The sequence below is a fragment of the Miniopterus natalensis genome, chromosome 7 (assembly GCF_054644295.1).
Source record: "Miniopterus natalensis isolate mMinNat1 chromosome 7, mMinNat1.hap1, whole genome shotgun sequence".
NCBI classification, from domain to species: domain Eukaryota; kingdom Metazoa; phylum Chordata; class Mammalia; order Chiroptera; family Miniopteridae; genus Miniopterus; species Miniopterus natalensis.
In genome coordinates this window covers 12,648,163-12,672,993 of record NC_142087.1, presented here as the reverse complement: position 1 = coordinate 12,672,993, position 24,831 = coordinate 12,648,163, and the positions used below count along the sequence as shown (strand labels likewise).

Sequence of the window (24,831 nt, the reverse complement as noted above, 5' to 3'; positions counted from 1 at the left end):
TGAGCATGAACCTATGATCCAGGAGATTGCAGTTTGATTCCCAGTCAGGGCACATGCCCAGGTTTCGGGCTCCATCCCCAGTGGAGGGTGTGCAGGAGGCAGCCGATCAATGACTCATCATTGATGTTTCTCTCTCTCTCTCTCTCTCCCTCTCTCTCTCTGAAATCAATAATTTTATAAAAAAGCATGCAAAATAATACTGTATGTTATTTAGGGATATTTACAAGGCCGTGTGTAGGAATTATAAACACTGAAGTCAGAACAGTGGTAACTGATGAGAGCAGGAGTAAGGAGATGAAAGTACAGAGAGGCAACTATATGTGTAATGTTTTATTTTTAAGCTGAAATAGATTCACAGCATGTAATGATCTTTATGTATTTTTGCGTGCCAGGTATTTAAAAATTTAAAACTTTTAAGTTAAAAAAAAGAGTTTAAAGAGTCATCTTTCAGTTCAAAAGAAAATCAAAGGGTCATCACAGGAATACAGGTAACCCCAGATTTCTTGTATGGTTTAAGGTAGAGGCATAATCAGGAAACATGAACAAACTTCATTAACCTCCCTTTGACCATCTCTGAGAGTCCAAGTTAAGTGGTGGGAATTATCATCAGTAAGATTTATGCTGCCATTCACAGCTGGGGTTGTTTAATTAAAAGGACAAAATATAAACTAAGGTGCTGTTATGAGAGAAAAGGGGGCTGGCTCAGCAAACAGAGCACTTAGTGAAGAAAGCTGTAGCAGCAGTGGTAGAAGGATAGAGGCTCCACTAGCTAAGGATTCTGAAGTTCTCTTGCACAAAGAAGGTCACCTGAAGGGTGTGAGATCCACAAAGAAGGCTGTGAAAAGGAAACACAGGGAGTTCATGTAAGGGCAGCCAGAGAAACAGGAGGGAATGCAGACCCATTCCCCAGGCTGGAAGCTAGCCAGCAGGACTACAGACGTAGATGGAGGCAGCTAACCAGGGATGAGTAGACTCTGGGCAAAGGTTTCACTGAGCAAACAATGAAAGAAAAGTACTTCCTTTTAACCCCAATCTTCCAAAATAGTTTAAAATAGAAAGATTTTTATGAAAGGAGAGTCTCCAGGAGAGCAAGGCAGTCAGGCCAGCAGTCCCCAGATTCTTTGCTACCTCTCTTTTTGTCTCCCCCACTATCACCCGCACAGCTGCCATTACACCTGGCCTTATCAGTTCAATATTGACTCAGCTCCCCTAAGCACAGACAAAATTTCTTTTAAAAACACTCATTGCATCCAGTTAGAGACAGGGAAGTGGCTAAGAATCTAAGGAAAATTAAACGTGCACACACCAAGAAAATATTAGAAATATAAAAATAAATGACATTAAGGAGTACAATTTAAAATCCAAAGGCAAGTATTTCTAGATATATTCAGCAGCCTTGACAATGATGAGATTTAAAGCTATCATAGGAGAGGTTAAAAGTGGCCTAAAGGGTAATGACCTGGATCTGTTACCTTTGTGATATATATATTTTAAAGAACAGTTTATTGATTTTTATAGAGAGAGGAAGGAAGAGGGAGAGAGAGAAACATCAATGTGAGAGCAAAACATTGAGCCACTGCCTATTGCACGACCCCTACGGAGGACTGAGCCCAAAACCCGGGTATGTGTCCTGACGAAATGGAACCTGCAGCTCTTCAGGGCAGGGGATGTCGCCCAACCAACTGAACCACATGGGCTTTTGTGATCATTAATCAGCTTGTACACAGATGCTTGTACTCCTTCCCATATGTGTGTTATATTTCAGTAGAAAATTTTAAATTAAAAATAAAAAACCCAGGAAGGAGTTTTCCTTCCTTTCTTTCCTTATCCACTCTCCCCATGTAGCACTTTCCTGTCCCTCGAAATATTTGAGTTTGCAAGGACGCAATTCCCCTAGTTCAAATAAAGAGCTCTTTTCTAATCATCGAAGCTGTGCCTACACTCTTTTGCATCCACAAAACCTATTGTGGGGGTGGGGAGGTGAATACTCCATCCCCATTACATCTCCAACTGTTAGTCTGTTCCAAATTCAGGAGCCTATCCTCCAAATTCACAACCCTCTTATCACATTAAGGGGATACAGATTTTTATTACTTTCTACCAAACCACCTGCAGCTTTCTCACATGAATTATTAGTTCCAAATAGGAAGCATATCTCAGCAAAGGACAACTAAATTAACATTGCTTTTGTCAAGTAAAGTAGGTATAAAATGTCATGAGAATCAACTGGTCATAATCAATCAGCATTCACATTCTAACAGTTGGAGATGGGGTAGGGATAGAATTCCCCCTCTCTGCCTCAGAGTTTTCTGGGATGCATTTTGGGTATAGACACAGCTTCCTTACCAGGGCTAAAAAAGCCTCAAATCCCAGCAAGACTAAAATGCTTCCAGGCTATGACATGGGCTCATTCTGAAAAAGTGGGGAAGATTTGGAAGACGTGTTGATATTCTATCCAAAACAACAATAGTTTATTAGTATCATCAAAATCTGCCAATTAGAATGAGTTAATTTTTGACACAGTGTAAATGAAACTCTTATTCTGACCAAGAAACCAAATGTTTCAATAGGCTGAATTCTGAGGATGGAGAAACAAAACTATTCCAAATTTTAACTTGGGGTCAGTGATAACAGAATGTCTTGGTGTGCTAAAAAACAAGGTATTGACAACAGCTTATTTGGTTTTCTATTTCCTTATTTATTTATTTATTTATTTATTTATTTATTTATTTATTTATTTATTTATTTATTATATCTTTATTGATTTCAGAGAGTGGAAAGGAGAGAGAGAGAGACAGAAACATCAATGATGAGAGAGTCATTGATTGAGCCCACAACCCGGGCATGTGCCCTGACCGGGAATCGAACCCTGATAGCCTGGATCCTAGGTCGATGTTCAACTGCTGAGCCACACCAGGTCGGGCTCTATTTCCTTCTTTAAATCACACAAAGAAAAAACAAAAATCTCTATGTTTCCATATAAATTCAGAAATAACTAAGAAATGAATTAAAATTATTGGTGCTCTCTCTTCTGTTGACATTGAAACCTAGTTTCATTACTTCCCCATAAGCTTCTCCTTCATAAAAAATTGCTTTAATTGGAATATATGCGTGGTGTTTTACTGACAATTGAACAGGAATAATAGGAATACGCATGATGTTGGCATCTCTAATCAACTTTCATTAACATATCTCAGTTTTATATTTTGGTTGAAAACATCTGGCTGATTGTGTCCTTTTTTTAAAATATGTTTTTATTGATTTTTAGAGAAAGAAGGGAGAGGGAGAGACAGAGAAAGACAGACAGACATCGATGAGAGAGAAACATGGGTCGGCGGTCTCCTGCATGCCCCCTACTGGGGATCGAGCCCATAACCCGGGCTTGTGCCCTGACCAGGAATCGAACCGATGACCTCTCAGTGCATGGGACGATGCTCAGCCATTGAGCCACACCAGCCAGGGCTGATTGTGCTATTAAATGAAAGCTACGATATTCATACATACCCCATACATACCACATATAGACGTACACACACACACACATTAGTGGGTATAGACATGGACCTATTTTTTTCCTCTAGTCTGTTACACTGAAAAATTGCAAACTACAGAAAAGTCGAAAAAATTTTCAATAAAACACCTAGATCCACCAATTGTTAATTTTTGTTTCTCACCCGAGGATATGCTTAAAGAGAGATAGAGATGATAGATAGAGATAGAGATAGAGAGATAGAGAGACAGAGAGATAGAGAGATAGATAGATAGATAGATGATAGACAGATAGATAGATAGATAGATAGATAGATAGATAGATAGATAGATAGATAGATAGATAGATAGAAAGAAACATCAATCAGTTGCCTTCCACAATCGCCCTGACTGGGAATGGAAATGGCAACCTTTCAGTGCAAAGGTCAACGCTCAACCGAGCCACTCAGGCTGAGCAACTGTTAATATTTTGCCACATTTCCTTTATCTCTCTATACATACACAAATTTTTTCTGAACATTTGAAAGTTATGGATATCATTACCCTTCACCCCTAATATTTTAGCATATAACCTCAAAGAACAAAGATTATGGCTTATACACACAATTTATCTTGGAGAAGAAAATAATCACCACTAATTTGTCTCTTAATTCCTCTGCTTATGAATCTCATGCCCAATTATGTCATCTCTGGCCTTCCAGGGAATCTTGTTAAAGCATTTAATCTCCACCCCTAAATTTTTTTCTTTTCCAGCTTTCTTGAAATATAATTGAGATATAACATTGTGTAAGTTTAAGGTGTACAATGCAATGATTTGATGTATATATACAGGGTGGGCAAAAGTAGGTTTATAGTTGTGAGTACGCAAAACAGCTTATTCTTGTATTATTTATTAATTATTGTATTATTTTCCATACAAACAACTGTAAACCTGCTTTTGCTCATGCCTGTATATTGCAAAATGATTACCACAGTAAGGTTAATTAACACATCCATCACCTCACATAATTATGTTCTTTTTTTGTAGCATTTAAGATCTACTTTCTTAGCGACTTTCAAGTACACAATATTGTTAACTAGTGTCTCTGTGCTATAGGTAAATTAGAGTCCCTAGAAGTTACCCATTTTATAACTAAAAGTTTGTACTTTTTAAAAAATATATACATCTTTATTGATTTCAGAGAGAGGAAGGGAGAGAGAGAGAGAGAAACATCAATGATGAGTGAATCATTGATCGGCTGCCTCCTGCACGCCCCCCTACTGGGTGGGGATCAAGCCTGAAACCCAGGGATGTGCCCTGACTGGGAATCGAATCAAGATCTCCTGGATCATAGGCTGATGCTCAACGGCTGAGACACGCCCAGCCCAGAGAAAGTTTGTACCCTTTTACCAACAATACCTTTTCCCCACCCCCAGCTCCTGACAACCATCAATGTACTCTCTGTTTCTATGAGTTTGGCTGTTTTGGTTTTTTTAAAAATATATCTTTATTTCAGAGAGAGGAAAGGAGAGGGAGAGAGAGACAGACAGAAACATCAATGATGAGAGAGTCATTGGGAATTGAGCCCTCAGCCCAGGCATGTGCCTTGACCAGGAATCGAACCTCGATCTCCTGGATCCTAGGCCTATGCTCAACCACTGAGCCACGACTGGCCGGCTGAGTTTGACTTTTTTAGATTCCACATATAAGTGAAATCATACAGTATTTGCCTTTCTCTGTCTGACTTATTTCAATTAGCACCCATGTAGTCACAAATGCTCCATTAATTTAAGATATATACTCTCTGCTCTTAGTGGTACTAAGTCTCTAATAAAGTGTAGTTCTTAATCATTTAGGGAGGAATTAAGGACTCTTCGAGCACTGATAATAACTATGGACTCTCCACATGAAAAAAATGACATATGCACATACATATACAATTTTTCATACCATCTCAAGGGCTTTATAGACCTAGTTATGGACCCCAAGTAAAGAACCCTCGCTCTAGATATTTTAACAGGCTCTTTGAGGTCTAAAATTCTAGAATTCATCAGCTTTATTTGTCACTGATGACCAGTGCTACAGAAAGGCAAACTACTATTTTTGGTTCTATTACTTGGTAACAGAGTGAAAATGAACCACAAACAGACACTAATGGGATACAACCTTCTCTCACCCTGGTCTAAATCTTCTAAGTGGCTCCCAGCCAATCAAAGAGGACTGCAGCCAATTTTAAAAATAACTACACGGACAGTACACATGGTTAATCTGTTAACTCTCTCAGAACCAAAGAAAATGAAAACAGTCCCACTGTACAATACTTCTTTGCTATTACATATGGATTAAAAGCTAAAGTTTTCATCCACATTTTCAACAGTTGTTTAACACATGACAAGTTTTCCAATTAAGATTGCTCTCTGCAAGGAAACAGAAACTACACTGGGAATCCAATTTTACCTCAGATAGGAGTAACACAGTGAGTTAAAAGCTGTATTAATTTTCCTCTGTAAAAACAAACAAATAAACAAACAAAAACTGGTGAAAGGAATGGAATATTTTTAAGGGTTCTCATTAATATAATTGTAGTTCAATACTATTCTCTCCAAAACGTCTGAACTGGCACAGGCGAGAGGACATTAAGCTACAAAGACCAAGCGAAGCTTTCCGTATCTATTAGTGAAGCTGTCTTGTTTGTTTAGGTTTGGCTAGTCAGGGCTGGCTGAACAAGCCAGAAGCTTCGCTCACATGTCTTCATATTTTAAAACAATTGGATCCTTAAGTACGTGCATGGCCTTGGATTCTTTATAATAACAGAGATCAGCAGGTTACCAAATTCCACTGGTTTTGTCCAACCCACTGACTACTCACCACAACTTTATTGAAGTCCTGGATTGCAAAATACAGGGCAATGGCAGTGAGTGCATCAGTTATCTGTCAAGAGAGAGGAATAACAGGAAATGAACCCGATTAGTGTAGGAGTAATGGAATGCTGCCAGGGCCTGAAGTTTCTGGATGGTGGTGGACTACCCAGTACTGACCTCTTACAGTCAGGCAGAACCTCAGCCCTCACTTTGACTACCCAAAGATACAGCCTTTCCAAGGAGGTATGACTGGAAAACCTGCTCTGTAATTACTAAGTTACTAAGTTTTCAGTAAAGTGGGAATTATACCCACTTCTTTGTAGGCCTGATGTATGTCAAGTGCCTAGCATATAGTAAGTCCTCAATAAACAGCAGCCATTATAATTATTAAGGAAGACCTCAGTGGATCTCCTACTTTACCCAGATTTTCAACCCTAGATTAGGCAAGTGTTTCAAGTTACTATGCTCTCAAAACATAACCCTGTCTTCTCAATTCCTTGCCCCTGAAAGTCCCATCAGGCCTATGTCCTTGTCACAGAATCTCTTCTCAGAATGCTTAGGAAATTGAGGATGCCCTCAACACTGGCACCACAGTGAAAGCCAATCATAGAATCTTGGAGCTAGGAAATTCAAGACTATATAGATCACATATCAAATTTTAAAAGTATAAGAAATTGGAACTGGTCAGATGTCATAAACTACTCTTCATGCTTCCATAATACAGCTGAACTTGAATAACCCAGGTTTCAACCCAGGTTGAACAGGTCAACTTATATGCCGATATTTTTCCATCCAGGGTTGGGAGTCTGCAGATGTGGAGGGCCAACTGTATGCACTGACCTACACCATTTTATATAAGGGACATGGGCATCCAAGGATTTTTTTGGTATCCACAGGGTAGTGGGGGGTAGGGATGGGGGGGGGGAGGTGTCTTGGAACCAATGCCCCTGGATACTGAGGGACAACTTAAGTTTTGGGGGGAGTCAAAAGTTATGCATGAATTTTCAACTGCATGGGGGTGGGGGTTAGTGTCCCTAATCCCCCGTCGTTCATGGGTCAAATATACAATTACAGTTCCACAAATTCAAATTAAAATAGGTTTTTGCTTTTATATTCTAAGAAACTCCTAAGCTCCTGAAATAGATTTTTTTTTCTTAAAAACAAGAAGATTAAAGACAATACAATTTAAAATATATACATATGGATTTTATGTGGAAGGTTGCTTACCATAAATACCAATTCGGCATAGTCAATCAGGAAATGAAAGAGGTATATTATTAATGGAGTCTGCGGGAGAAAAACAAACAAGCAAGCAAATTAATTTAAATCTTACTAGCATCAGTTTCCATAGTAGGGGGCGGAGTTAGAAGCTATCCTGCCAGCAACAATGTCTTTCTTTCCTAGAATACTGTTCTATGCTAGCTGGCCAGCGTACATAGGAAGGAGAATAATTTTGCATCACTGGATCATTTTGTGCCACTGGGAGTATCTGCTGAATTGAGTAAAGAGAATAAACTAAATCCAACATGCTAGACATCTGTTTAAGAAATGTTAACACACTAAAGATATAAGGTGAGCTTTAGTTCTAAGACATATATAATAGCCAGTGGGAACTACATAGTGGACCAATATTGCTGAACTCGTAAATTGGGAAATGTTCTTCCTTTCTTCTGTTCTTTGAGATGTTTTGTATGATTAGTGTTATTTCCTCTCAGAGTTGGGAAAATTCATTCACTGTCGAGCAATCTCAACCTGGGTTTTCTTTGAGAGAAGATTTTTAATTAGAGTCAAGACTGATTACAGATTCAATTTTTTTCACAGATAAGACACAATTCAGATGTTATTTTATCTTTGCCAGTTTAGGTAAGTTGTGGCTTTCTAGGAATTTGACCATTTCATCTAAATTTTCAAAAATTTTGGCACAAAGTTGTTCACAATATTTTACTTTTTAGTGTCTGTGAGAACTATAGTGATGTTCCTTTTTCATCCCCAATACTGGTAATTTGTACCTTCTCTTTTTCATTTCATCTTTTGCAAGAGATTTCTTAACTTTATTAGTCTTTCAAAGAACCAACTTTGACCCTGGCTGGTGTGGATCGGTTGGTTGGACAGGCTAGGGCGGTTGCAGTTATCTTTTAAAATCCAAATTTGTGCCCTAGCTGGTTTGGCACAGTGGTTAGAGCATTTGCCTGCAGACTAAAGGGTCAGTCCTGGGTTTGATTCCGGCCAAGGGCACATATCTCGGTTGCAGGCTCGATCCCTGGCCCCAGTTGGGGCACGTTTGGGAGGCAACCAATTGATGCGTCTCTCTCAAATTGATGTTTCTCTCTCTCTCTCTCTCAATGCATTTACCACTTTGTACAGGCACAGGCTGAGAAGCACTCTCTTTTTCTCCCTTCCACTCTCTCTGAAAAGCAATGGAAAAATATCCTGAGGTGAGGATTAAAAAATAAAAATATAAAATAAAATCAAATCCAAATTTGATAACTCAGTATCTAGATCACCTGTGAATCTGTTTTTATTGCCTTTTTCCCCCTGTCACTTATTATGCTTGGTAATTTTTGACTAAATGATGGACATTTGTGTATGAAAAATTGCAGAGATTCTAGATGAGGCTATTTTCCTTCAGAAAGGATTTCTTTAAGCTCTGGCAAGCAATTAGAATAGAATTATATCACATTAATCTAATTAGGGATTTAGCTAATTAGATGCTGGATTCAGTCTTTGTAAATCTAGTCTATAATATAGTCTACCCTTCTTCCTTGAGTGTAGTCCTTCAGAGGTCCCAAATGAAAGCCAAGTCCTCTACCAAAGCCCTGCCACCTCGGTTAGCCATGCACTCAAATTTGTATTTCCCCAGCACCATAAGATTGCCAATAGTTCCTTAGCCTTTTACCAGCCAATTTTGGTTCTGTTTTTCTGCCTCTCAGCCTGTGCCTCTTACAAATTGGTAAATGCATCAAGGAGAAAGCAGCTCAGAATGTCAGTCTCACTTTTTGTACTTTCTCCTCTGGGACCTCGGCCTCTTGAATCCTGCCTCTCTTGGTACTTCCCAATGACTTCACACAGATGCTTTTTGTATTCACCTTGCTTTTCTAATTGTTCTAGGGAGGAGGCTTGGTCTGCTGCTAGAAGCCAGTTTACCAATCCACCAGAACCAAGGAAAGTCATTACTTGGTTTTAGTGAGCGCATGCTGGTGGCTCAGGAGCATCTCTTCCCAACGTCAACCACACGCAAAAACGTGTCCTATAACATTGTAAAGGTCATCGACAGGCTTTTTAGTGAGAACAAGCTAGTGTGGTAGAAAACACAAAACTTTGGAGTGAGACTCAGGTTTAAACCAGGCTCCCCCTGTGTACCTTTGGACAAGCTGTTTTCCCCTCTGAGCCTTCATTTCCCTAGCTACAAAATAAGAATAGTGACCCATTTCACAGGGTTCTTGGAAGGATGGAGTGTGGTGCGCACAAAGGACTTAGCATGCGGTAACCCACAATGCAGGAGCTACCTGAGATCAACTTTTTACCTCTCTTTGAAAAGGGGGAATCATCTTTGCCTTTTAAAGTTCTAAAAATTAAGCTTTTACAACTATCTACTAATGGATTCTTTTTTTCCATTTATCTTTGTTAGTAAAGAGTAGTCACTTGATATTTATATTGCCAATAGCCTCCTTTCAAAGTGTTTTGATGCTTCAGATAGTTTAGAATGGCTCTAGATCAGTCTCAGAAATATCAGAACAAATAGTTCTCAAAAAGCTTGTCAGTAAATGGGCTGGTTTCCTTAATGAACTAACATGTATGCAGTGGTGTAATTGCATATAATACTGTTATAGAAAAGCTTATGCTCCCAGTTAGGGTAGCTAAACTCACAATTTAACTACCAGTACTTGGCTAAACATAGAACACGGCCACATCTGTTGAAGGCAGTCATGAAAATCTAGCCTGTGGTTGCTAAATTCCGTTTTTCTCTCCTGTATAGATTAAGAAACAATGCAAAGCAATGATAAACTTTCTTTTCAAAAGTATTTTTTTTATTTTGCTTGATGTAATTTTATTTCTTTATATTTTATCACTTAAAGATAATAAAGTACAGCTGGCTCTAGATTTATGAACAGCCAGCTTACAAGAAACTAATCCATGATCAGGGGTGAGGAGCAAAGGGCTCAGTCTGAAGTTGTCCCCACTGTGTTCAGGGGAAGTGGCTGTCCTCGCCCCTCCATCCAGAGTTCTTAGAGATCAATCCTAAGGGGTCATTTCACACAAGAAGAGTTAATATGCTTCTTGTAGCTAGAGAACACTGCCTCAGGCCTTTACCCTCCTTTACACGCACGCACGCTCACACACATGCGAACACACACACACAGGCTCACACACACACACGCAGGCTCATGCACACACATGCAGGCTCATGCACGCACACATGCAGGCTCACACACACACACGCAGGCACACACACACACAGGCTCATGCACACACATGCAGGCTCACACACACGCACACACACCTGAAGAAGAGTGAGAGTGTGTTCTAGCCAGGCCGCGGGTGGCTCAGTGGGTGAGCGTCAGCCCAGCAACTAAGCGGTCAGTTTGATTCCCAGTCGGTTTGATTCCCGGTCAGGGCGCATGCCCGGGCTGCGGGCTCCATCCCCCACGTTGGGGTGTATGGGAGGCAGCCAATCAATGTCTCTCTCTCACATCCATGTGTTTCTTTCTCTCTCTCCCTTCCACTCTCTCTGAAAAGAAATGGAAAAATATCCTTGGGTGAGGATTAAAAATGTATATATATCTCTCCTTAGATGAACGTTAAAAACAACAGTGATGAAAAGGTGCCAGTACTGGTTCTAAGGAGCATATATTACAACGCACATGTACAGAGGCAATTTCAAGAGTACGATAGGAGCCATGAAAAGGATAAGCACAAGATAGTTAGCAAAATACAGGAGAAAAATCACACCTAGTCTAAGGTGGGAACGACTGGAATATACATGCACATACAGAGCTACACACATGCAGACATGAGTGATGGCTTCCTGGAGGGGTAAAACCTAAGCTAACATCAGAACAGAGAGCCGACCACAAAAAGAGAGAATGGCCCTCCATAAGGAGACAATGGAACGAACAAAGACACACAGATAATAGAGAATAGGGCACTGGAGCATAGTGAAAGTACATCAGGACTCTCAGGGGATTCCTATTCTGTCTAGAAAACATACTGCCCAAGGCCTATAGCACACTGAGCCCTCATGGCTAGTGGGCTACTCTTTGGTATGCCCATGTAACCTGTTCCCAATAACTGAATTGTGTGCTTATTAAGAGTCTCTTAAATTATTCCTAACCTATTTCCGCCAGTAGCTCTTGTTATTGTGGTTTGATTAGACAGTAATACAAAGATGGGATATGAATGCAAAAGACAGTTATCACCACAAGAACCAAGTTGAATGCTTTAGAAAAACTAGATAAAAGAAAAAAAAATGTTCTCAAAGTAGGTATGAGGTAGATACCTGTAAAAATTGGGGATTAAATGGTCAAATTAGAAAACTTCCACTTTAAAATGATATGGTCACTAATAGGAAGGGAAGAGTGGAAAGAAATGCGGTAGGTGTGGTAAATAGGACCCGCAGGGCATTATGTCCCAAAAGGTATTTGGGTTTCATCCTGAGGTCAGTGGTGAGCACTCAGAGGTACTAAGCAGGACAGTGACAAAACCAGATTCACATTTCACAAAGATGACTCTACTACAGAATAAAGGAGCAAAATGATGCAGAAAGACCTGTCAGAAAGTTGCTGCAGTAGCCCAAGTGAGAATTAATGTGAACTAAGAATTATTTTACTATTCGTAAGAATTGATTTTATGGGTTACATAGGCTCTTGTGGGCTTTCTAAGAAACCAACATTGCTATCACAATTTTCATGGGAAAGCATGTTCCAAAGAACCAATTACATGCCAATTAGCACACAACCTATGTAGACACTGGGAAGAACCGTTCACAACTTACTTGCCACCTGTTTTTATTTCTTTACTACAGAAGTCTCATCTGCCTCCCCAAAGTACAATCTTAATCTGCATCATTTCCACTGCAATCATGAAACCTTCTTATGTGAAGGACATCTAAAAAGGGCCTATTTCTAAATATGACTTTCGAAAGTAGATCTTTTTAAATGTCTGTACTAACTAGAGGTTAGGCTTCAGTATCTATGACTATAAATTACTCTTAGGACTCACGAGAGAAAACAAGGACACTTACTTCATGAAAGACTGCTCCTGAGTATGGAGACACTCCCAAGTCCAACAGTGAGAGGCCTTCGACCACTGAAAAGTAAGACATCCGAGTTCATTCTTACTTCGAAGACACGCAGATGGCCATAAACCAGCATTAGATACTCCCAGGACAAAGAGGGGCCTTACAGCTTACCGAATCCCCTTTATCTCATTCCCAGAAAGTGGGTTTAAGTCTTGACATGAATATTTATGATAATGGGGAGCTTTCTTACATAGAGTATCCCTTTCCCTTGTAGCGAACCACTCATTATGGGAATGTTTTATATTAAACTGTAAGTCTCCTTTGATCTCCTTGTAACTTCCACCTACTCTGAGGTGTTTCATTTATGTATATTCTGCTCCATTGCAAAACACAGTAAGATAACAAATTAGAAGTTGGTGAGAAATGTTGTTCATAGGTGAGGAAATGAGCAATCACTCTAATATGTGCTTTGTTTGAGTGACATTTGTATTAACTTTCCTTCAGGACAATATGTACTTTTTAAGTGTATGCTTTTTGACCCAGAAACAATTGTTCTTAGGGCAATTTATCCTAGGGAAATAATTGGACAAGTGCCCAAAGAAATATGTTCATTACCATGCTCAAGAATAGGGAAAAATTAGAAATAATTCCAATGTTCATTAATGGAGATTTATTTAAATGAATTAGTGTGTGTGTGTGTGTGTGTGTGTGTGTATGTACATATATATACACACATACAGACAGATATACTTTCAATTTAAAATTATGCTATAATATAAATTGAATAAATAAAGAGAAAAGAAAGCTCTTTCTTAGAGACAATTATAAGTATTAAACGTAGAAGGAAAGATGGAAATAGAAAATCACCATTTGACAGACCCTGCAGTAATAATTGTAAAAGGCAAGTATCATCAATGGATACTGAAATCAGTGGGTAAAACTATAATGAGAAACAGAATATTTGCAAGGGGAAAAATAATAATTTTATGAGAATAAACCTGACATTCACTATCTTAATCAAGTGAATGAACTTTATTTACATCACCAGTAATACAGGGTGGGGCAAAAGTAAGTTTACAGTTCATATGGAAAATGATAAAATAATTAATGAATAATAATACAAGAATAAGCTCTGCACCCGGCTGGGCGTGGCTCAGCGGTTGAGCATCGACCTAGGATCCAGGAGATTGGGGTTCGATTCCCGCTCAGGGCACATGCCCGGGTTGTGGGCTAGGCAGCCGATCAATGACTCTCTCATCATTGATGTTTCTATCTCTCGCTCTCCCCCTCCTTTCCTCTCTCTGAAATCAATAAAGATATGTTTAAAAAAAAAAAAAAAAAAAGAATAAGCTCTGTGTTTCATGTACTCACAACTATAAACCTATTTTTGCCCCACCCCGTATGTTGGCCAGTTAACATTACCAACATCAAATACCTCCTGATATGATTCACTGAGATGGGCATAAAACACTAGTATGGTCCTTATGCCAAAAATGTGGTACCCTTGCTAAATACGCACGATTTCAATCTAATCATGAGAAAACATTAAGCAAACCCAAATTGAGAGACAAAATAACTGGCCAGTACTCATTAAAAATGTTAAGTCCAGCCCAGCCGGGTGTGGCTCAGTGGTTGAGCGTCAACCTAGGATCCAGGAGATCGGGGTTCGATTTCCGGTCAGGGCACATGCCCGGGTTGCGGGCTCGATCAATGACTCTCTCATCATTGATGTTTCTGTCTCTCCCTCTCCCCCTCCTTTAAGATATATTTAAAAAAAAAAAAAGTTAAGTCTGACGAAGTATCCCAGATCGGAAGAGACTAAGGATACATAACAGCTAAATGCAATGTGGGATCATGGATCATGGACTGGATCTTGGATGAGTAAAAGGACATTAGTGAAACAACTGTTAAAAATCTAATAAGATCTGCAGATTAGTTAATAGTACTGTATCAATGTTAATTTTATGGTTTGGGTCACTGTACTATGGTTATGTAGAACGTTATCCTACATCCTGAAGAGGCTGGATGAAGGGTAAACAGGAACTCTACGTATATTACTAACCCTTTTTAAAATCTAAACTTATTTCAAAATTAAGAGTTAAAATTTAAAAGTATGTTACAGATACACATTTACTGAAGAAAAGATGTCCATGAAATACTCTTGAAGAAAAGCAGGTTACAACATAACACATAAAATACAATAGAATTTTATTTTAAATATTTATAAGCATTCATTCATTCAATTATTTGAGAATAAATATGTATTCAATGATAAATGTCTCAAAATAAACATAAAAACATAAACATTAAATAAAATAAAAATATACAAAAAATGTTAATAGTGCCCTTCTCTGGGTGATAAGATTACAGAAGATGTTTAGTTTCTTTTATTTTTTTCTTCACTTCCTGAACCTTTAGCAGTCAGCGTGTATTATTTTATAATTATTAAAAAGAAACAGGGTTGCAGGTGTGGGTGAAAAAGGTGAAGGGATTAAGCAACAATAACAACAAAAACACTCATGGACATAGACAACAGAATGGTAATTACCAGAGGAAAAGAGGGTGGGGAGAGGCAGAAAAGGGGATAGGGGAAATAAATGGTAATGGAAGGAGACTTGATTTGGGGTGGTAAACATACAATATACAGATGATGTATTACAGAATTGAAATCTATATAATTTTATTAACCAATGTCACCCCAATAAATTCAATAAAAAAAAGCCAAAAATAAATTTTAAAAGAAAGTGAGTGAAGGATAAGAAAAAACATAAAATGGAGTTAATGTGCTCCCTATCAAGTGCCTGGAATGTGGTTCTGCTATCCTGATGATTATATATGACTTCACATTACTTAATAGGTAACTGATCTGGGGAAAGAGTTAACCTCATGTAAAAACATTTAAAAAAAAAAAAGTCAGTTTTTACTGCCACCATCTATAACATTAAAAAAGTGTAGGAAAAACATAAACTCACAATATTTGTACTTGAATACATTTAGCTTTATGATAAACTTCTTACAATGACCTTGCTTTTCTTGTTTTCATGCATGTGACTGAGAACTTTGGCATGGTCGGCAGTGTGTTTGGGAACATCTGAGCTATAGACTACCAAAATCCCCTAGAATATCACAGTGACTCTATTCCATGTGTAGAAGAATAATCAGGGTCCCCAAATTCTATTATATATAACAATGTTTCTATAATATTTTACTGGAAACATTTTAAAATAGACTTCACAAAATATGTTTGGATTTTTAAAAAATTTTTGTAAACCCTCAATTGAAAAACGCAGACCAGCCCGGCCGGGTGTGGCTCAGCAGTTGAGCATCCACCTGGGATCCAGGAGATGGAGGCTGGATTCCCGGTCAGGGCACACGCCCGGGTTGCGGGCTCGATCCCCAGTCCGGACGTTCAGGAAGCAGCCGGTCAATGACTCACTCTCATCCCTGATGTTTCTCCCTCTCCCTCTCCCTCCTTCTCTCTGAAGTCAATAAAGATACATTTAAAAAACAAAAACAAAAACCAAAACACAGACCAAAGAGCCTGGCGGGGGTGGCTCAGTGGTTGAACTTGGACCCATGAACCAAGTCGCTATTGATTGATTACCGGTCAGGACACATGCCCGGGTTGCAGGCTGGATCCCCAGCAGGGGACCTGCGGGAGGCACCCACATATGATCTCACTCATATGTGGAACGAAGTAAATAAAATAAACTGATGAACAACATAGATCCAAAGACACAGAAACATGGAACAGATGAGGGATCTCAGAGGGGGCGGAGAGATTAAACAAAGAATTTATATGCATATATGCACAGCCCCTGCACAAAGACCATAGTGAGGTGAAGGCCTTGGGGGGGGGGGGTTGCTAGGTGGGGGGTCAATGGGGGGGAAAGAGGACATCTGTGACACTTTCAACAATAAATTACAAATTAATAATAATAAAAAGAAAAGACATAAGAAACAGTAGGAAAAGCTGCATTGCAAGTCCCAGACAGAATGGGTGCCTAAGCACCTCACATACATTTCTCCTTCAGACAGGATGAGTCTCCCCACCTGGGACCCCTCACACACCGTCCCACACAGCAGGAAGCACCACCTGCGATCCCGCGTTAAATCCCAAGCCCCCTTCAATTTCCACTGCCCCTTGCACGCGCCCTACGTACCCCGACCCTCCCTCAGACCACAGCCCCACGCGCAGGACCCCAGTGGGACACACCCCCTCAGCCCTCCCTCCCCCGGGGGATCCAGCTCCGGGCCCAGCCCCCACCAAACAGCCCCACGCCCCCTCCCCGAAGCAGCCGCGCCCTCAGGCCCCGCCCTCCCGCCCTCCAGCCCTCCGGGGACACCAGAGCGGGTCAGAACGTGGAGCTCGCGGCCACTGCCCCAGCCTCCCGTTCACAGAGGCCAGGGGAGCCCAGGCGGGACATGGCCGCCTCCTGGAGCCGGTGGCCTCACCTCGCTTCCAAGAGCTCAATGGGGACACCACCTCCACCCGCTCGGAGATGAACTCGGCCAGGCTGGAGCGGAACAAGGCCGCCCGCACGGTCACGGCTACCACCAGCAGCAGGGCCAAGGGAGCCGCCATGATAGCTGGGGTGGGCGCGCCGGCGGGGAGGGAGAGGCGCGGCGGCGGAGCCTCGCGGTCGCGGCACCGCCTCTGTAGTTGCGCGGGCGGGCGCGCCCGGCTGCCGCTGCCGGAGCCGCCTGACAGGGAACTACCACTCCCAGGGAGCCTTGCGGCGGCGCAGGGCGGGGCGACGGAGAGCCGGGCTCTCGGGCTGGCGGCGGAGGGCGGGCGCGTCCGGGGGTAACTGGGGAAGTGTGAGAGCGGTGGGTCTCAAGTGCTGCTGAGACAGTCAAGTTGGGGGGCTTCAGACGGACGTTAGTTTCACGCGTGAGCATGCTTTTAATGTTTTAATGTTTCCCCTTTATATATGTATTTTTATTTATTTATTTTTTTATATCTTTATTGATTTCAGAGAGAGGAAAGGAGAGGGACTGAGAGAGAAACATCAATCATAAGAGAGTCATTGACCGGCTGCCTCCTGCACTCCCCGGGCTGGGGATCGAGCCCGCAACCCGGGCATGTGCCCTGACCAGGAATCGAACCCCGATCGCCGGGATCCTAGGTCGATGCTTAACTGCCAAGCCACGCCCGGCCGGGCTCCCCTTTATATTTTTAAAGACTACTAGATATGTATCCATGTATTTGCAGTTGTGTATTGAGCGCCAGCTATTGCCAGGCAGTATATTGGATCCCGTGGATGCATTTGGTAGTAGTAGACAGATATGTTAGCCCTGTGGCCTTGAACGAGTTGCCTAACCTTTCTGTGCCTCAGAGCTCTCATCTGAAAAATGTACTGGCTGTGGGCTCCTTTGGGACTGCTAGAAACAACTGACGAATGCTTAGAAATTTTGCCAGTCGCCTTTAAACACAGCCATTATCAAAAATTAAATATTAAAAACAAGGTAATAAGTACTCAAAACTCATCACTTCCTAATTATTTTACTATACCTTTGTTTTAATTGTGCTTTTGAGGTTATTAACCACTGGTCTTTCACTTTGGGAAATATTGTATAATGGTGTACTACTGCCTGGCCCTTCCCAAATCCGTGTTCAGTGAAAGCAGGTCATAGCTTGAAATCCCTCCTGATGGAAGTGTTTGCACCACAAAAGTCAGCACACACTCCAAATCAGAGTTTTGTAGTTTAGAGAGCCCTTTGATAAGAATTCAGAAGCACATTAATTAATGTATGAAAAGTGCTTATGGTGAGTGCTTAAATGTTAGCTCATAATACTTAATATTAAATATATGAGGAAATTTCAGATCTGTAAATGAAACACGTTGCATGAGCAAGAATAACTTGGTGGAAGGGTAGTGGTAATGTTATAGGTGGAAGAGGAGTTCTTGGGGTACCGTGAGGAAAAGAATTTCCTGAGGCCCCCATGGGAGGATGAGGTTTTGTGGAAAGCTTTACTGATGATGTAAAACTAAGGGGGTTTCCCTTCAAGGTCCCTCCATGGAAAAAGTCCAATCTTGTCTTCATTTGGGCCAGAATTAAGGCCATGGCCTAGAATCTCTGTACCATATTAAAATCCAGTCCAGTCCAACATCTGGCTAGTTTAGCTTGTGTTCCCAGACGCAGTCCATTGTATGTGAGGTGGTCACGGCCATGGGCCACGTGGCTGCTTAAGCCTACATGGCTACGGAGAGCAGCTGAGTGCATGGGTGAGTGTGGGTCAGGAGCAAGAGAGAACAAGAGCACGAGCACAGAGATGAGAAGAGAAGGGAACTCTGGTGATTTTAACCAGGAGCTTCCAAGATTTTGTGCTCTTCTGATGGGGTCCACCCCCTAGCTAATCCATTGTTCCCCAGGTTAGACTGACAGGCAAACACCTTCCCTACATAATCCTGACTTCACTGCACATGCACCCATATCCCCCTTTGTTAGATATCTTCCCCCACTGATCTGCAGGGAATGGATTGGTGGTTCCCTGAGGAGCCAGGGAGCAGAGCGTGAAGCTGCCCAGATGACCGTTCTTATAATGTCTGGCCTCCCCTTGTTGTCTTCCTATTATTAACTAGCTACTTGCAACGATAACATTAACACTGGACAGGGTGGTCAGCGAAGACTCTGAGAAGAGGTGGCATTTAAGCTGAGACCTAAAAGATGAGAAATCAATCCAGAGCTTCCAAGCTGAAGGGCACTGACTCCAAGTCAAGAAACAGCAAGGTGTGTTTGAGAAAGGAAACAAGTAAGTTATGGTCCAAGAAGACAGAGTAGTAGAAGGTGTGGATGGAGAGGCAGATATGAGTCAATCAGGTAGGGACCTGTTCGCCATGGTTGGGAATTTGGGCTTTATTCAAAGTGCAATTCATGTGCCATTGGAGAATTTTAAACCAGAAAAATGTATATTTTTTAAAGATCGTTATATCCCCAGGCTTTATACCTGGTGTTGGGGAATATTGCAATGACAAAGTTGTATCCCTTGCTTTTATGGAACTTGGAGAGTAGCTGCAGAGATGTGATAGGCTTAAAATAACACAAATAAAAGTAAAATCTCAAACTATGATGAGGGAAGGGAGAAAGGGAGCAGAATGGTAGCAGAATGCAAAATTCTGCCCTGGAGCAGATAGCTCTTTGACCAGTGGGAGGAGCAGGTCTCCACTGGGAGAGGGGATCATGAAGGAACGGAGAGAGGCACTCTCATCCTTTGAGCCCTGCTCTGCCAAGCATTGTGCCATACTTTTAACATACATTAGTTTGTTTAGTCTGTACAACCTTCCTTCCTAAAGATGTAAGTGTGTAGTGTAAGGCTTGACATTGGGTGGGTTTTTTTTCTTCCTTTTTTTATAATGCAATTATCTGTCTTAAGCTTTGATTGCTGAGACACCCACTTCAAGGACAGCCATCTTGAGTAAACACGTTTCCAGCCACACAACTAGATAAAGAGCCTGACAGCCTCCCCCTTATTGAGGCTCCTTTGTTTTAGAGATACTGGTTGATTTAAATAACTTACCATTGGGGCTACTTGTTTGCTTTTCTTTCTTCTGGGGCTTTAAATTCCTGCTTTTTAAATTCACCAATAAAGTGTGAGCCTATGAAACTCTAGGCAACCCCCTTGGCCCCAATAAAAGCAGCACCCCAGGCCTGTGACCTGTGAGCTCTCTCTCTTTCCTTAACTTTACTGTGTGGCCCCAGGTGTGCTGTGTAATTTTCAGGTCTTACCAGTCTTGTAAGTAATAAACCTTATCTTTTCAAAGTTTCCTGATGGTTATTGCTGAAGGGCATCTTGAAATCATAATAAGAAGAACCACAAGGGCTGGTCCAGCTACAACACTGGTTATTGATAGGCGAGACCAGTACAAAACAAACGTTGGTATTTCCTTTTACATAAAAGGAAGAGACATGTATTACATCATCTTAAAGTATATTACATCATGAAAAGTGGAGATTATAACAAACATATTGAAGACTGAACAAGATTATGTAATGTAAAATGCTTAGTACATAGCAAGTGCTCAATATACATTGTTAGCTGTTTTATTATTATTTGCACTATCCTAACAAATTATTTACAAATTCTTCTTAGGGTTTGGATTGTCTTTGGGAAAAACAGTGATTAGCCATGATAAGTAGAAGATGTAACCCAAACCAGTGGTTCTTAAACATGAGTGTGCATGGATCATAGCTCCTAAATGTAAGAGCTAAAACTGTAAGACTCCTAGAAAAAAACATAGAAGTAAATCTCCATGACCTTGAGTTAGGCAATGGTTTCTGAGTTATAACACCAAAAGCACAGGCAACAAAAGGATAAATTGGACTTCTTCAAAATTAAAAACTTCGCCCTGCCTGGCCAGCATGGCTCAGCAGTTGAGCATCAATCTATGATCCAGGAGGCCGTGGTTTGATTCCTGGTCAGGGCACATGCACAGGCTGTGGGCTTGATCCACAGTAGGGGGCATGCACGAGGCAGCCAATCAATGACTCTTTCATCATTGATGTTTCTGTTTCTCCCTTACTCTCTCTGAAATCAAAAAAATTTTTTAAAAAATACACTTGGCATAAAGCACAAGTGGGCAACTCAGCTAGTCTGAGCGCCCTGGGTGCCTGGTGGGGGTTCAAGGGTTTTATACTCCCCCCCCCCCATAGGTTTCAAGGTTCCCCTTTTACAGTTGCTTCATTTTCCGGAATTTATGAGAACATCTAGTGGTTTTATCTTGCTGACTTCTTTGTTCAGTGGGTGAGATAAACTCCCCCTTTTCCCCTTCTCCTCCTCCTGCCCTAGCAGCTATCTTTCCTGCCTAACATACCCCCATCTAGTAATACCATCCAAATGTTTTTGGGGTTTTGTTATTTGTCCCCAAGACTTCATCTATCTTTGGGTTTAGCTGGCACGAATGTCATTAATTGGATATTTGTTTTTTATTTTCCCAGGCCAGGGTGATTTAAGCTATGTATTCTCTGGTTATGGAGGAGAGGTATAAGCCATTTGTTCTCAAGTGTCCTTTGTTGGGGAAGATAAGGTCTTGCAGTTTTCAAGCTGGCTGTAAGCAGCCCAAACTGTTTGGCTTTGTTTAATTCTTGTCTCAGTTTTCCCATTCCAGTTGCCCAGGAATTCTCTTAGTTTCTTACTGTCCTTCCCCATTTTCATTTCTTGGTGGTGTCCTTTGGATCACAAAAGTTTAAAAAAAATTTTTAAAGCCTTTTTTTTTAACATCTTTATTGATTTCAGAGAGAGGAAAGGAGAGGGAGAGAGATAGAAACATCAATGATGAGAAAGTCATTGATTGGCTGCCTCCTGCACCCCCGCCCCCCCCACTGGGGATCCAGCCTGGGCATGTGCCCTGTCCCAGAATCAAACCGCGGTCTCCTGGATCATAGGATCATAGGTTGGTACTCAACAGCTGAGCAATGCCTGCAGGGCTGGGAATCAATCTTGATATCTCCCACTTCCCCATCCCTTGTATACAATCCACCTTAAAACTGACCTAATCAGTCAAATTCATCTTACTCCTCTCCATTTTCACTGCCACCACCCTGGTCTAAGCCACTAGGATTTCTCACCTAGATGTCTGTTAAACTTCTTGACTACCCTCCTGCTGCCACTCTTCACTCTCAACCCATTCTATATCCCTGACACCTATTGTTGAGTGAATGAATGAGTGAATGAATAAATGAGCAAATGAATGAATATCACTAACCTCTCACTTAAAATCCTTCACTGGCTTTCTTTTGCACTTGGTTTAAGAATCAAGTCCTTAAGATGGCTTGCAAAGGAAGGGCCAGCATGATCTATCCTCCACCTGCCTCTGTTACCTCTTCCCCCATTTTTCTGCCCTCTTTGCACCTGAGAAAATAAACTACCAATAGCCATTCCCTTGGATGAACCTTGAAACATATTCTACTTTGTACACGCCACCACCTACTCCCAAAAGCATCTGTCTTCACTTAGCAAAGTCCTACATATCCTTCAAAGCCCATTCTTAAAATTTCCCTCTTTATGAAGACTTTGATTCCATCAGGGAGTGTTTTTTCTTTGTGCTCCCAAAGCATTTAGCAGCTACCTCTATCCTGCACTTAATAATCACTATTCGCCCGGCTGGGCTTGGCTCAGTGGTTGAGTGTCGACCTAGGATCCAGGCGATCGGGGTTCGATTCCCCGTCAGGGCACATGCCCGGGTTGCGGGCTAGCTGATCAGTGACTCTCGTCATTGATGTTTCTATCTCTGTCTCTCCCTCTCCTTTCCTCTCTCTGAAATCAATAAAGATATATTTTAATAATAATAATAATCACTATCCAATAATCAGTTATCTGGAGTTACTGGGAGTCTGATTGTTCCGTTGGTTGTGTCTGCTGAATCTTACTTATGGTGGATTGTTTCCTTGTGTATTTCATCAGTTGTTTCCTTGCAGATTAGCTAATGTTTGGAAGGGCTTTATATATAGGAATTCTGTGTAGTGCACAATGGGGGGCAGGAGCTGTGGGGGAAACCCAGAGAGGATTTGTATTTGTTTCTGCTAGGCATCTGAGAGAGAGTTTTGGAGTAGGTCTTTTATGTTAATTTCTCAGCCTCAGGGATTCCCAGCATGCAGGTGATATAAACATGAACCCCAGACACATAGAGGGGCAGGTACGTGGTTTCAAATTCTCAGGAAACAGTTTTTCCCCCACCTGAAGACCGAGTCAAGACAGACACATAGGACACACGGATTTTTGTCTCCTTTGCTAGTAGTCAGATGTTTGTTTGTTTCTCCCTAGTGTACTCTTTCACTGTGGGTGTCTATCTTCAAGGGCTCTAGATTTATCAAAGGTCTCAGTTCCAACCCTAAGTTTCACATAAACCCAAATCTTCATCTCCCCAATTGTCTGTTAAAACCCAAACTATTGCAGGTCCAGTTGTGCATTTAAAAGGATGTTTATTGCTTTTATTTCCAGATTTCCATGTGTGTAGCAGGAAGTTCCAGATATTTTCAGAAAAGGAAGTCCAACTCAATACTTAGGGGACAGAATGTCATTGTCTGTTTACTTATCTATTTTCCCCATGACTATCAAGCTCTGAACGGGCAGGATCTGGGTTTGACTCATCTCTGGGTCAAGACACCCAGCACTAGACACAGAGTAAATGCTCAGTGCATTTGTTCATACCAAGCCTCCAGTCAGACACCTCTAGAGATAGGGAGGGCTCACTTTCTCCCAAAGTAGCCTTCCCTTTGGAAAGGGTTATGTTACCTGGGTGACCACCTGATTAATGGGGACAGCCTGGCCCTCATTTGTGTTCATCCTTCCCAACACTCAGCTTGTCCACTCACATTCTGCAGGGGCTGAGGGTGTATCAGGGCCTGAATGATCCCAGTGATAACTGGGGCTTTGAGCTTTGATTCAGGAGGAAGCACATGGGCCAGTTCTAAACGTAAACCTAAAGCTATTATGCAGCATTAGTAGAAGTCTAAACTGGAACAACACTTTGGGAGAGCAATGCAACAGCATCTATATAAATTTAAAATATGTATACTTATCTTTTTTTTAATCCTCACCTGAGGATATTTTTTCCATTGCTTTTCAGAGAGAGTGGAAGGAAGAGAGAGAAGGAGAGGGAGGGAGGGAGGGAGAGAGAAAGAGAGAGAGAGAGATGTGAGAAAGACACATTGATTGGTTGCTCCTCCCACTGCCTGAACCAGGGCTGGGGATGCAACCGAGGTATGTGCCCTTGGGTGGAATCGAACCCAGAACCCTTCAGTCTGTGGGCTGATGCTCACACCACTGAGTCAAAGCAGCCAGGGACAAGTTTTTTTTTGTTTTTTGTTTTTAAATGAGGTATATCTACATGTATTGACATAGGTAGAACTCCCAAGTCATATTGCTGAGTGAAAAATGTGAGTCTGCAGGACAGAGTGTATATTTGTGTAGAAACAAACAAACCTACAAGCAGTATAAACTGTTACATCCTGAAAGCTATTTGGCAATACCTATTAACTTTTACATTGCTCCTTAAACTTTTTAGATAACCTCAACCTACTAATCCCCACTAATATTCATCTTATAAATAAATATGCAAAATAATGGATAAAAATATTAATTGCAGTATTGTCTGTAGTAATAAAATATGAGAAACAACCTTTCTTTCATTAGGAGACTGGTAAATATTGTGCATACCACGACAGAATACAATGCAGACATGAAAAAGAATGAGGCTTTTCCTGCCCAGCAGGTGTGGCTCAGTAGTTGAGCCTTGACCCAGGAACCAAGAGGTCATGGT

At 41.2% G+C, this 24,831-nt stretch overlaps 1 protein-coding gene across 1 annotated transcript in view; it reads right to left on the bottom strand.

Moving 5' to 3' along the window:
* Nucleotides 1-17,156, bottom strand: part of PIGU (phosphatidylinositol glycan anchor biosynthesis class U) — a 77,811-nt gene extending 60,655 nt beyond the window's left edge. The window contains exons 1-4 of the mRNA XM_087818782.1: nt 17,024-17,156; nt 12,572-12,636; nt 7,558-7,617; nt 6,338-6,400 (exon numbers count right to left, since the gene is read on the bottom strand). Of these exons, the coding sequence (XP_087674908.1) occupies nt 6,338-6,400; nt 7,558-7,617; nt 12,572-12,636; nt 17,024-17,153 (318 nt within the window). The 5' untranslated portion in view covers nt 17,154-17,156. The remainder of the gene's footprint in view (nt 1-6,337; nt 6,401-7,557; nt 7,618-12,571; nt 12,637-17,023) is intronic.
* Nucleotides 17,157-24,831: the final 7,675 nt, after the last annotated feature.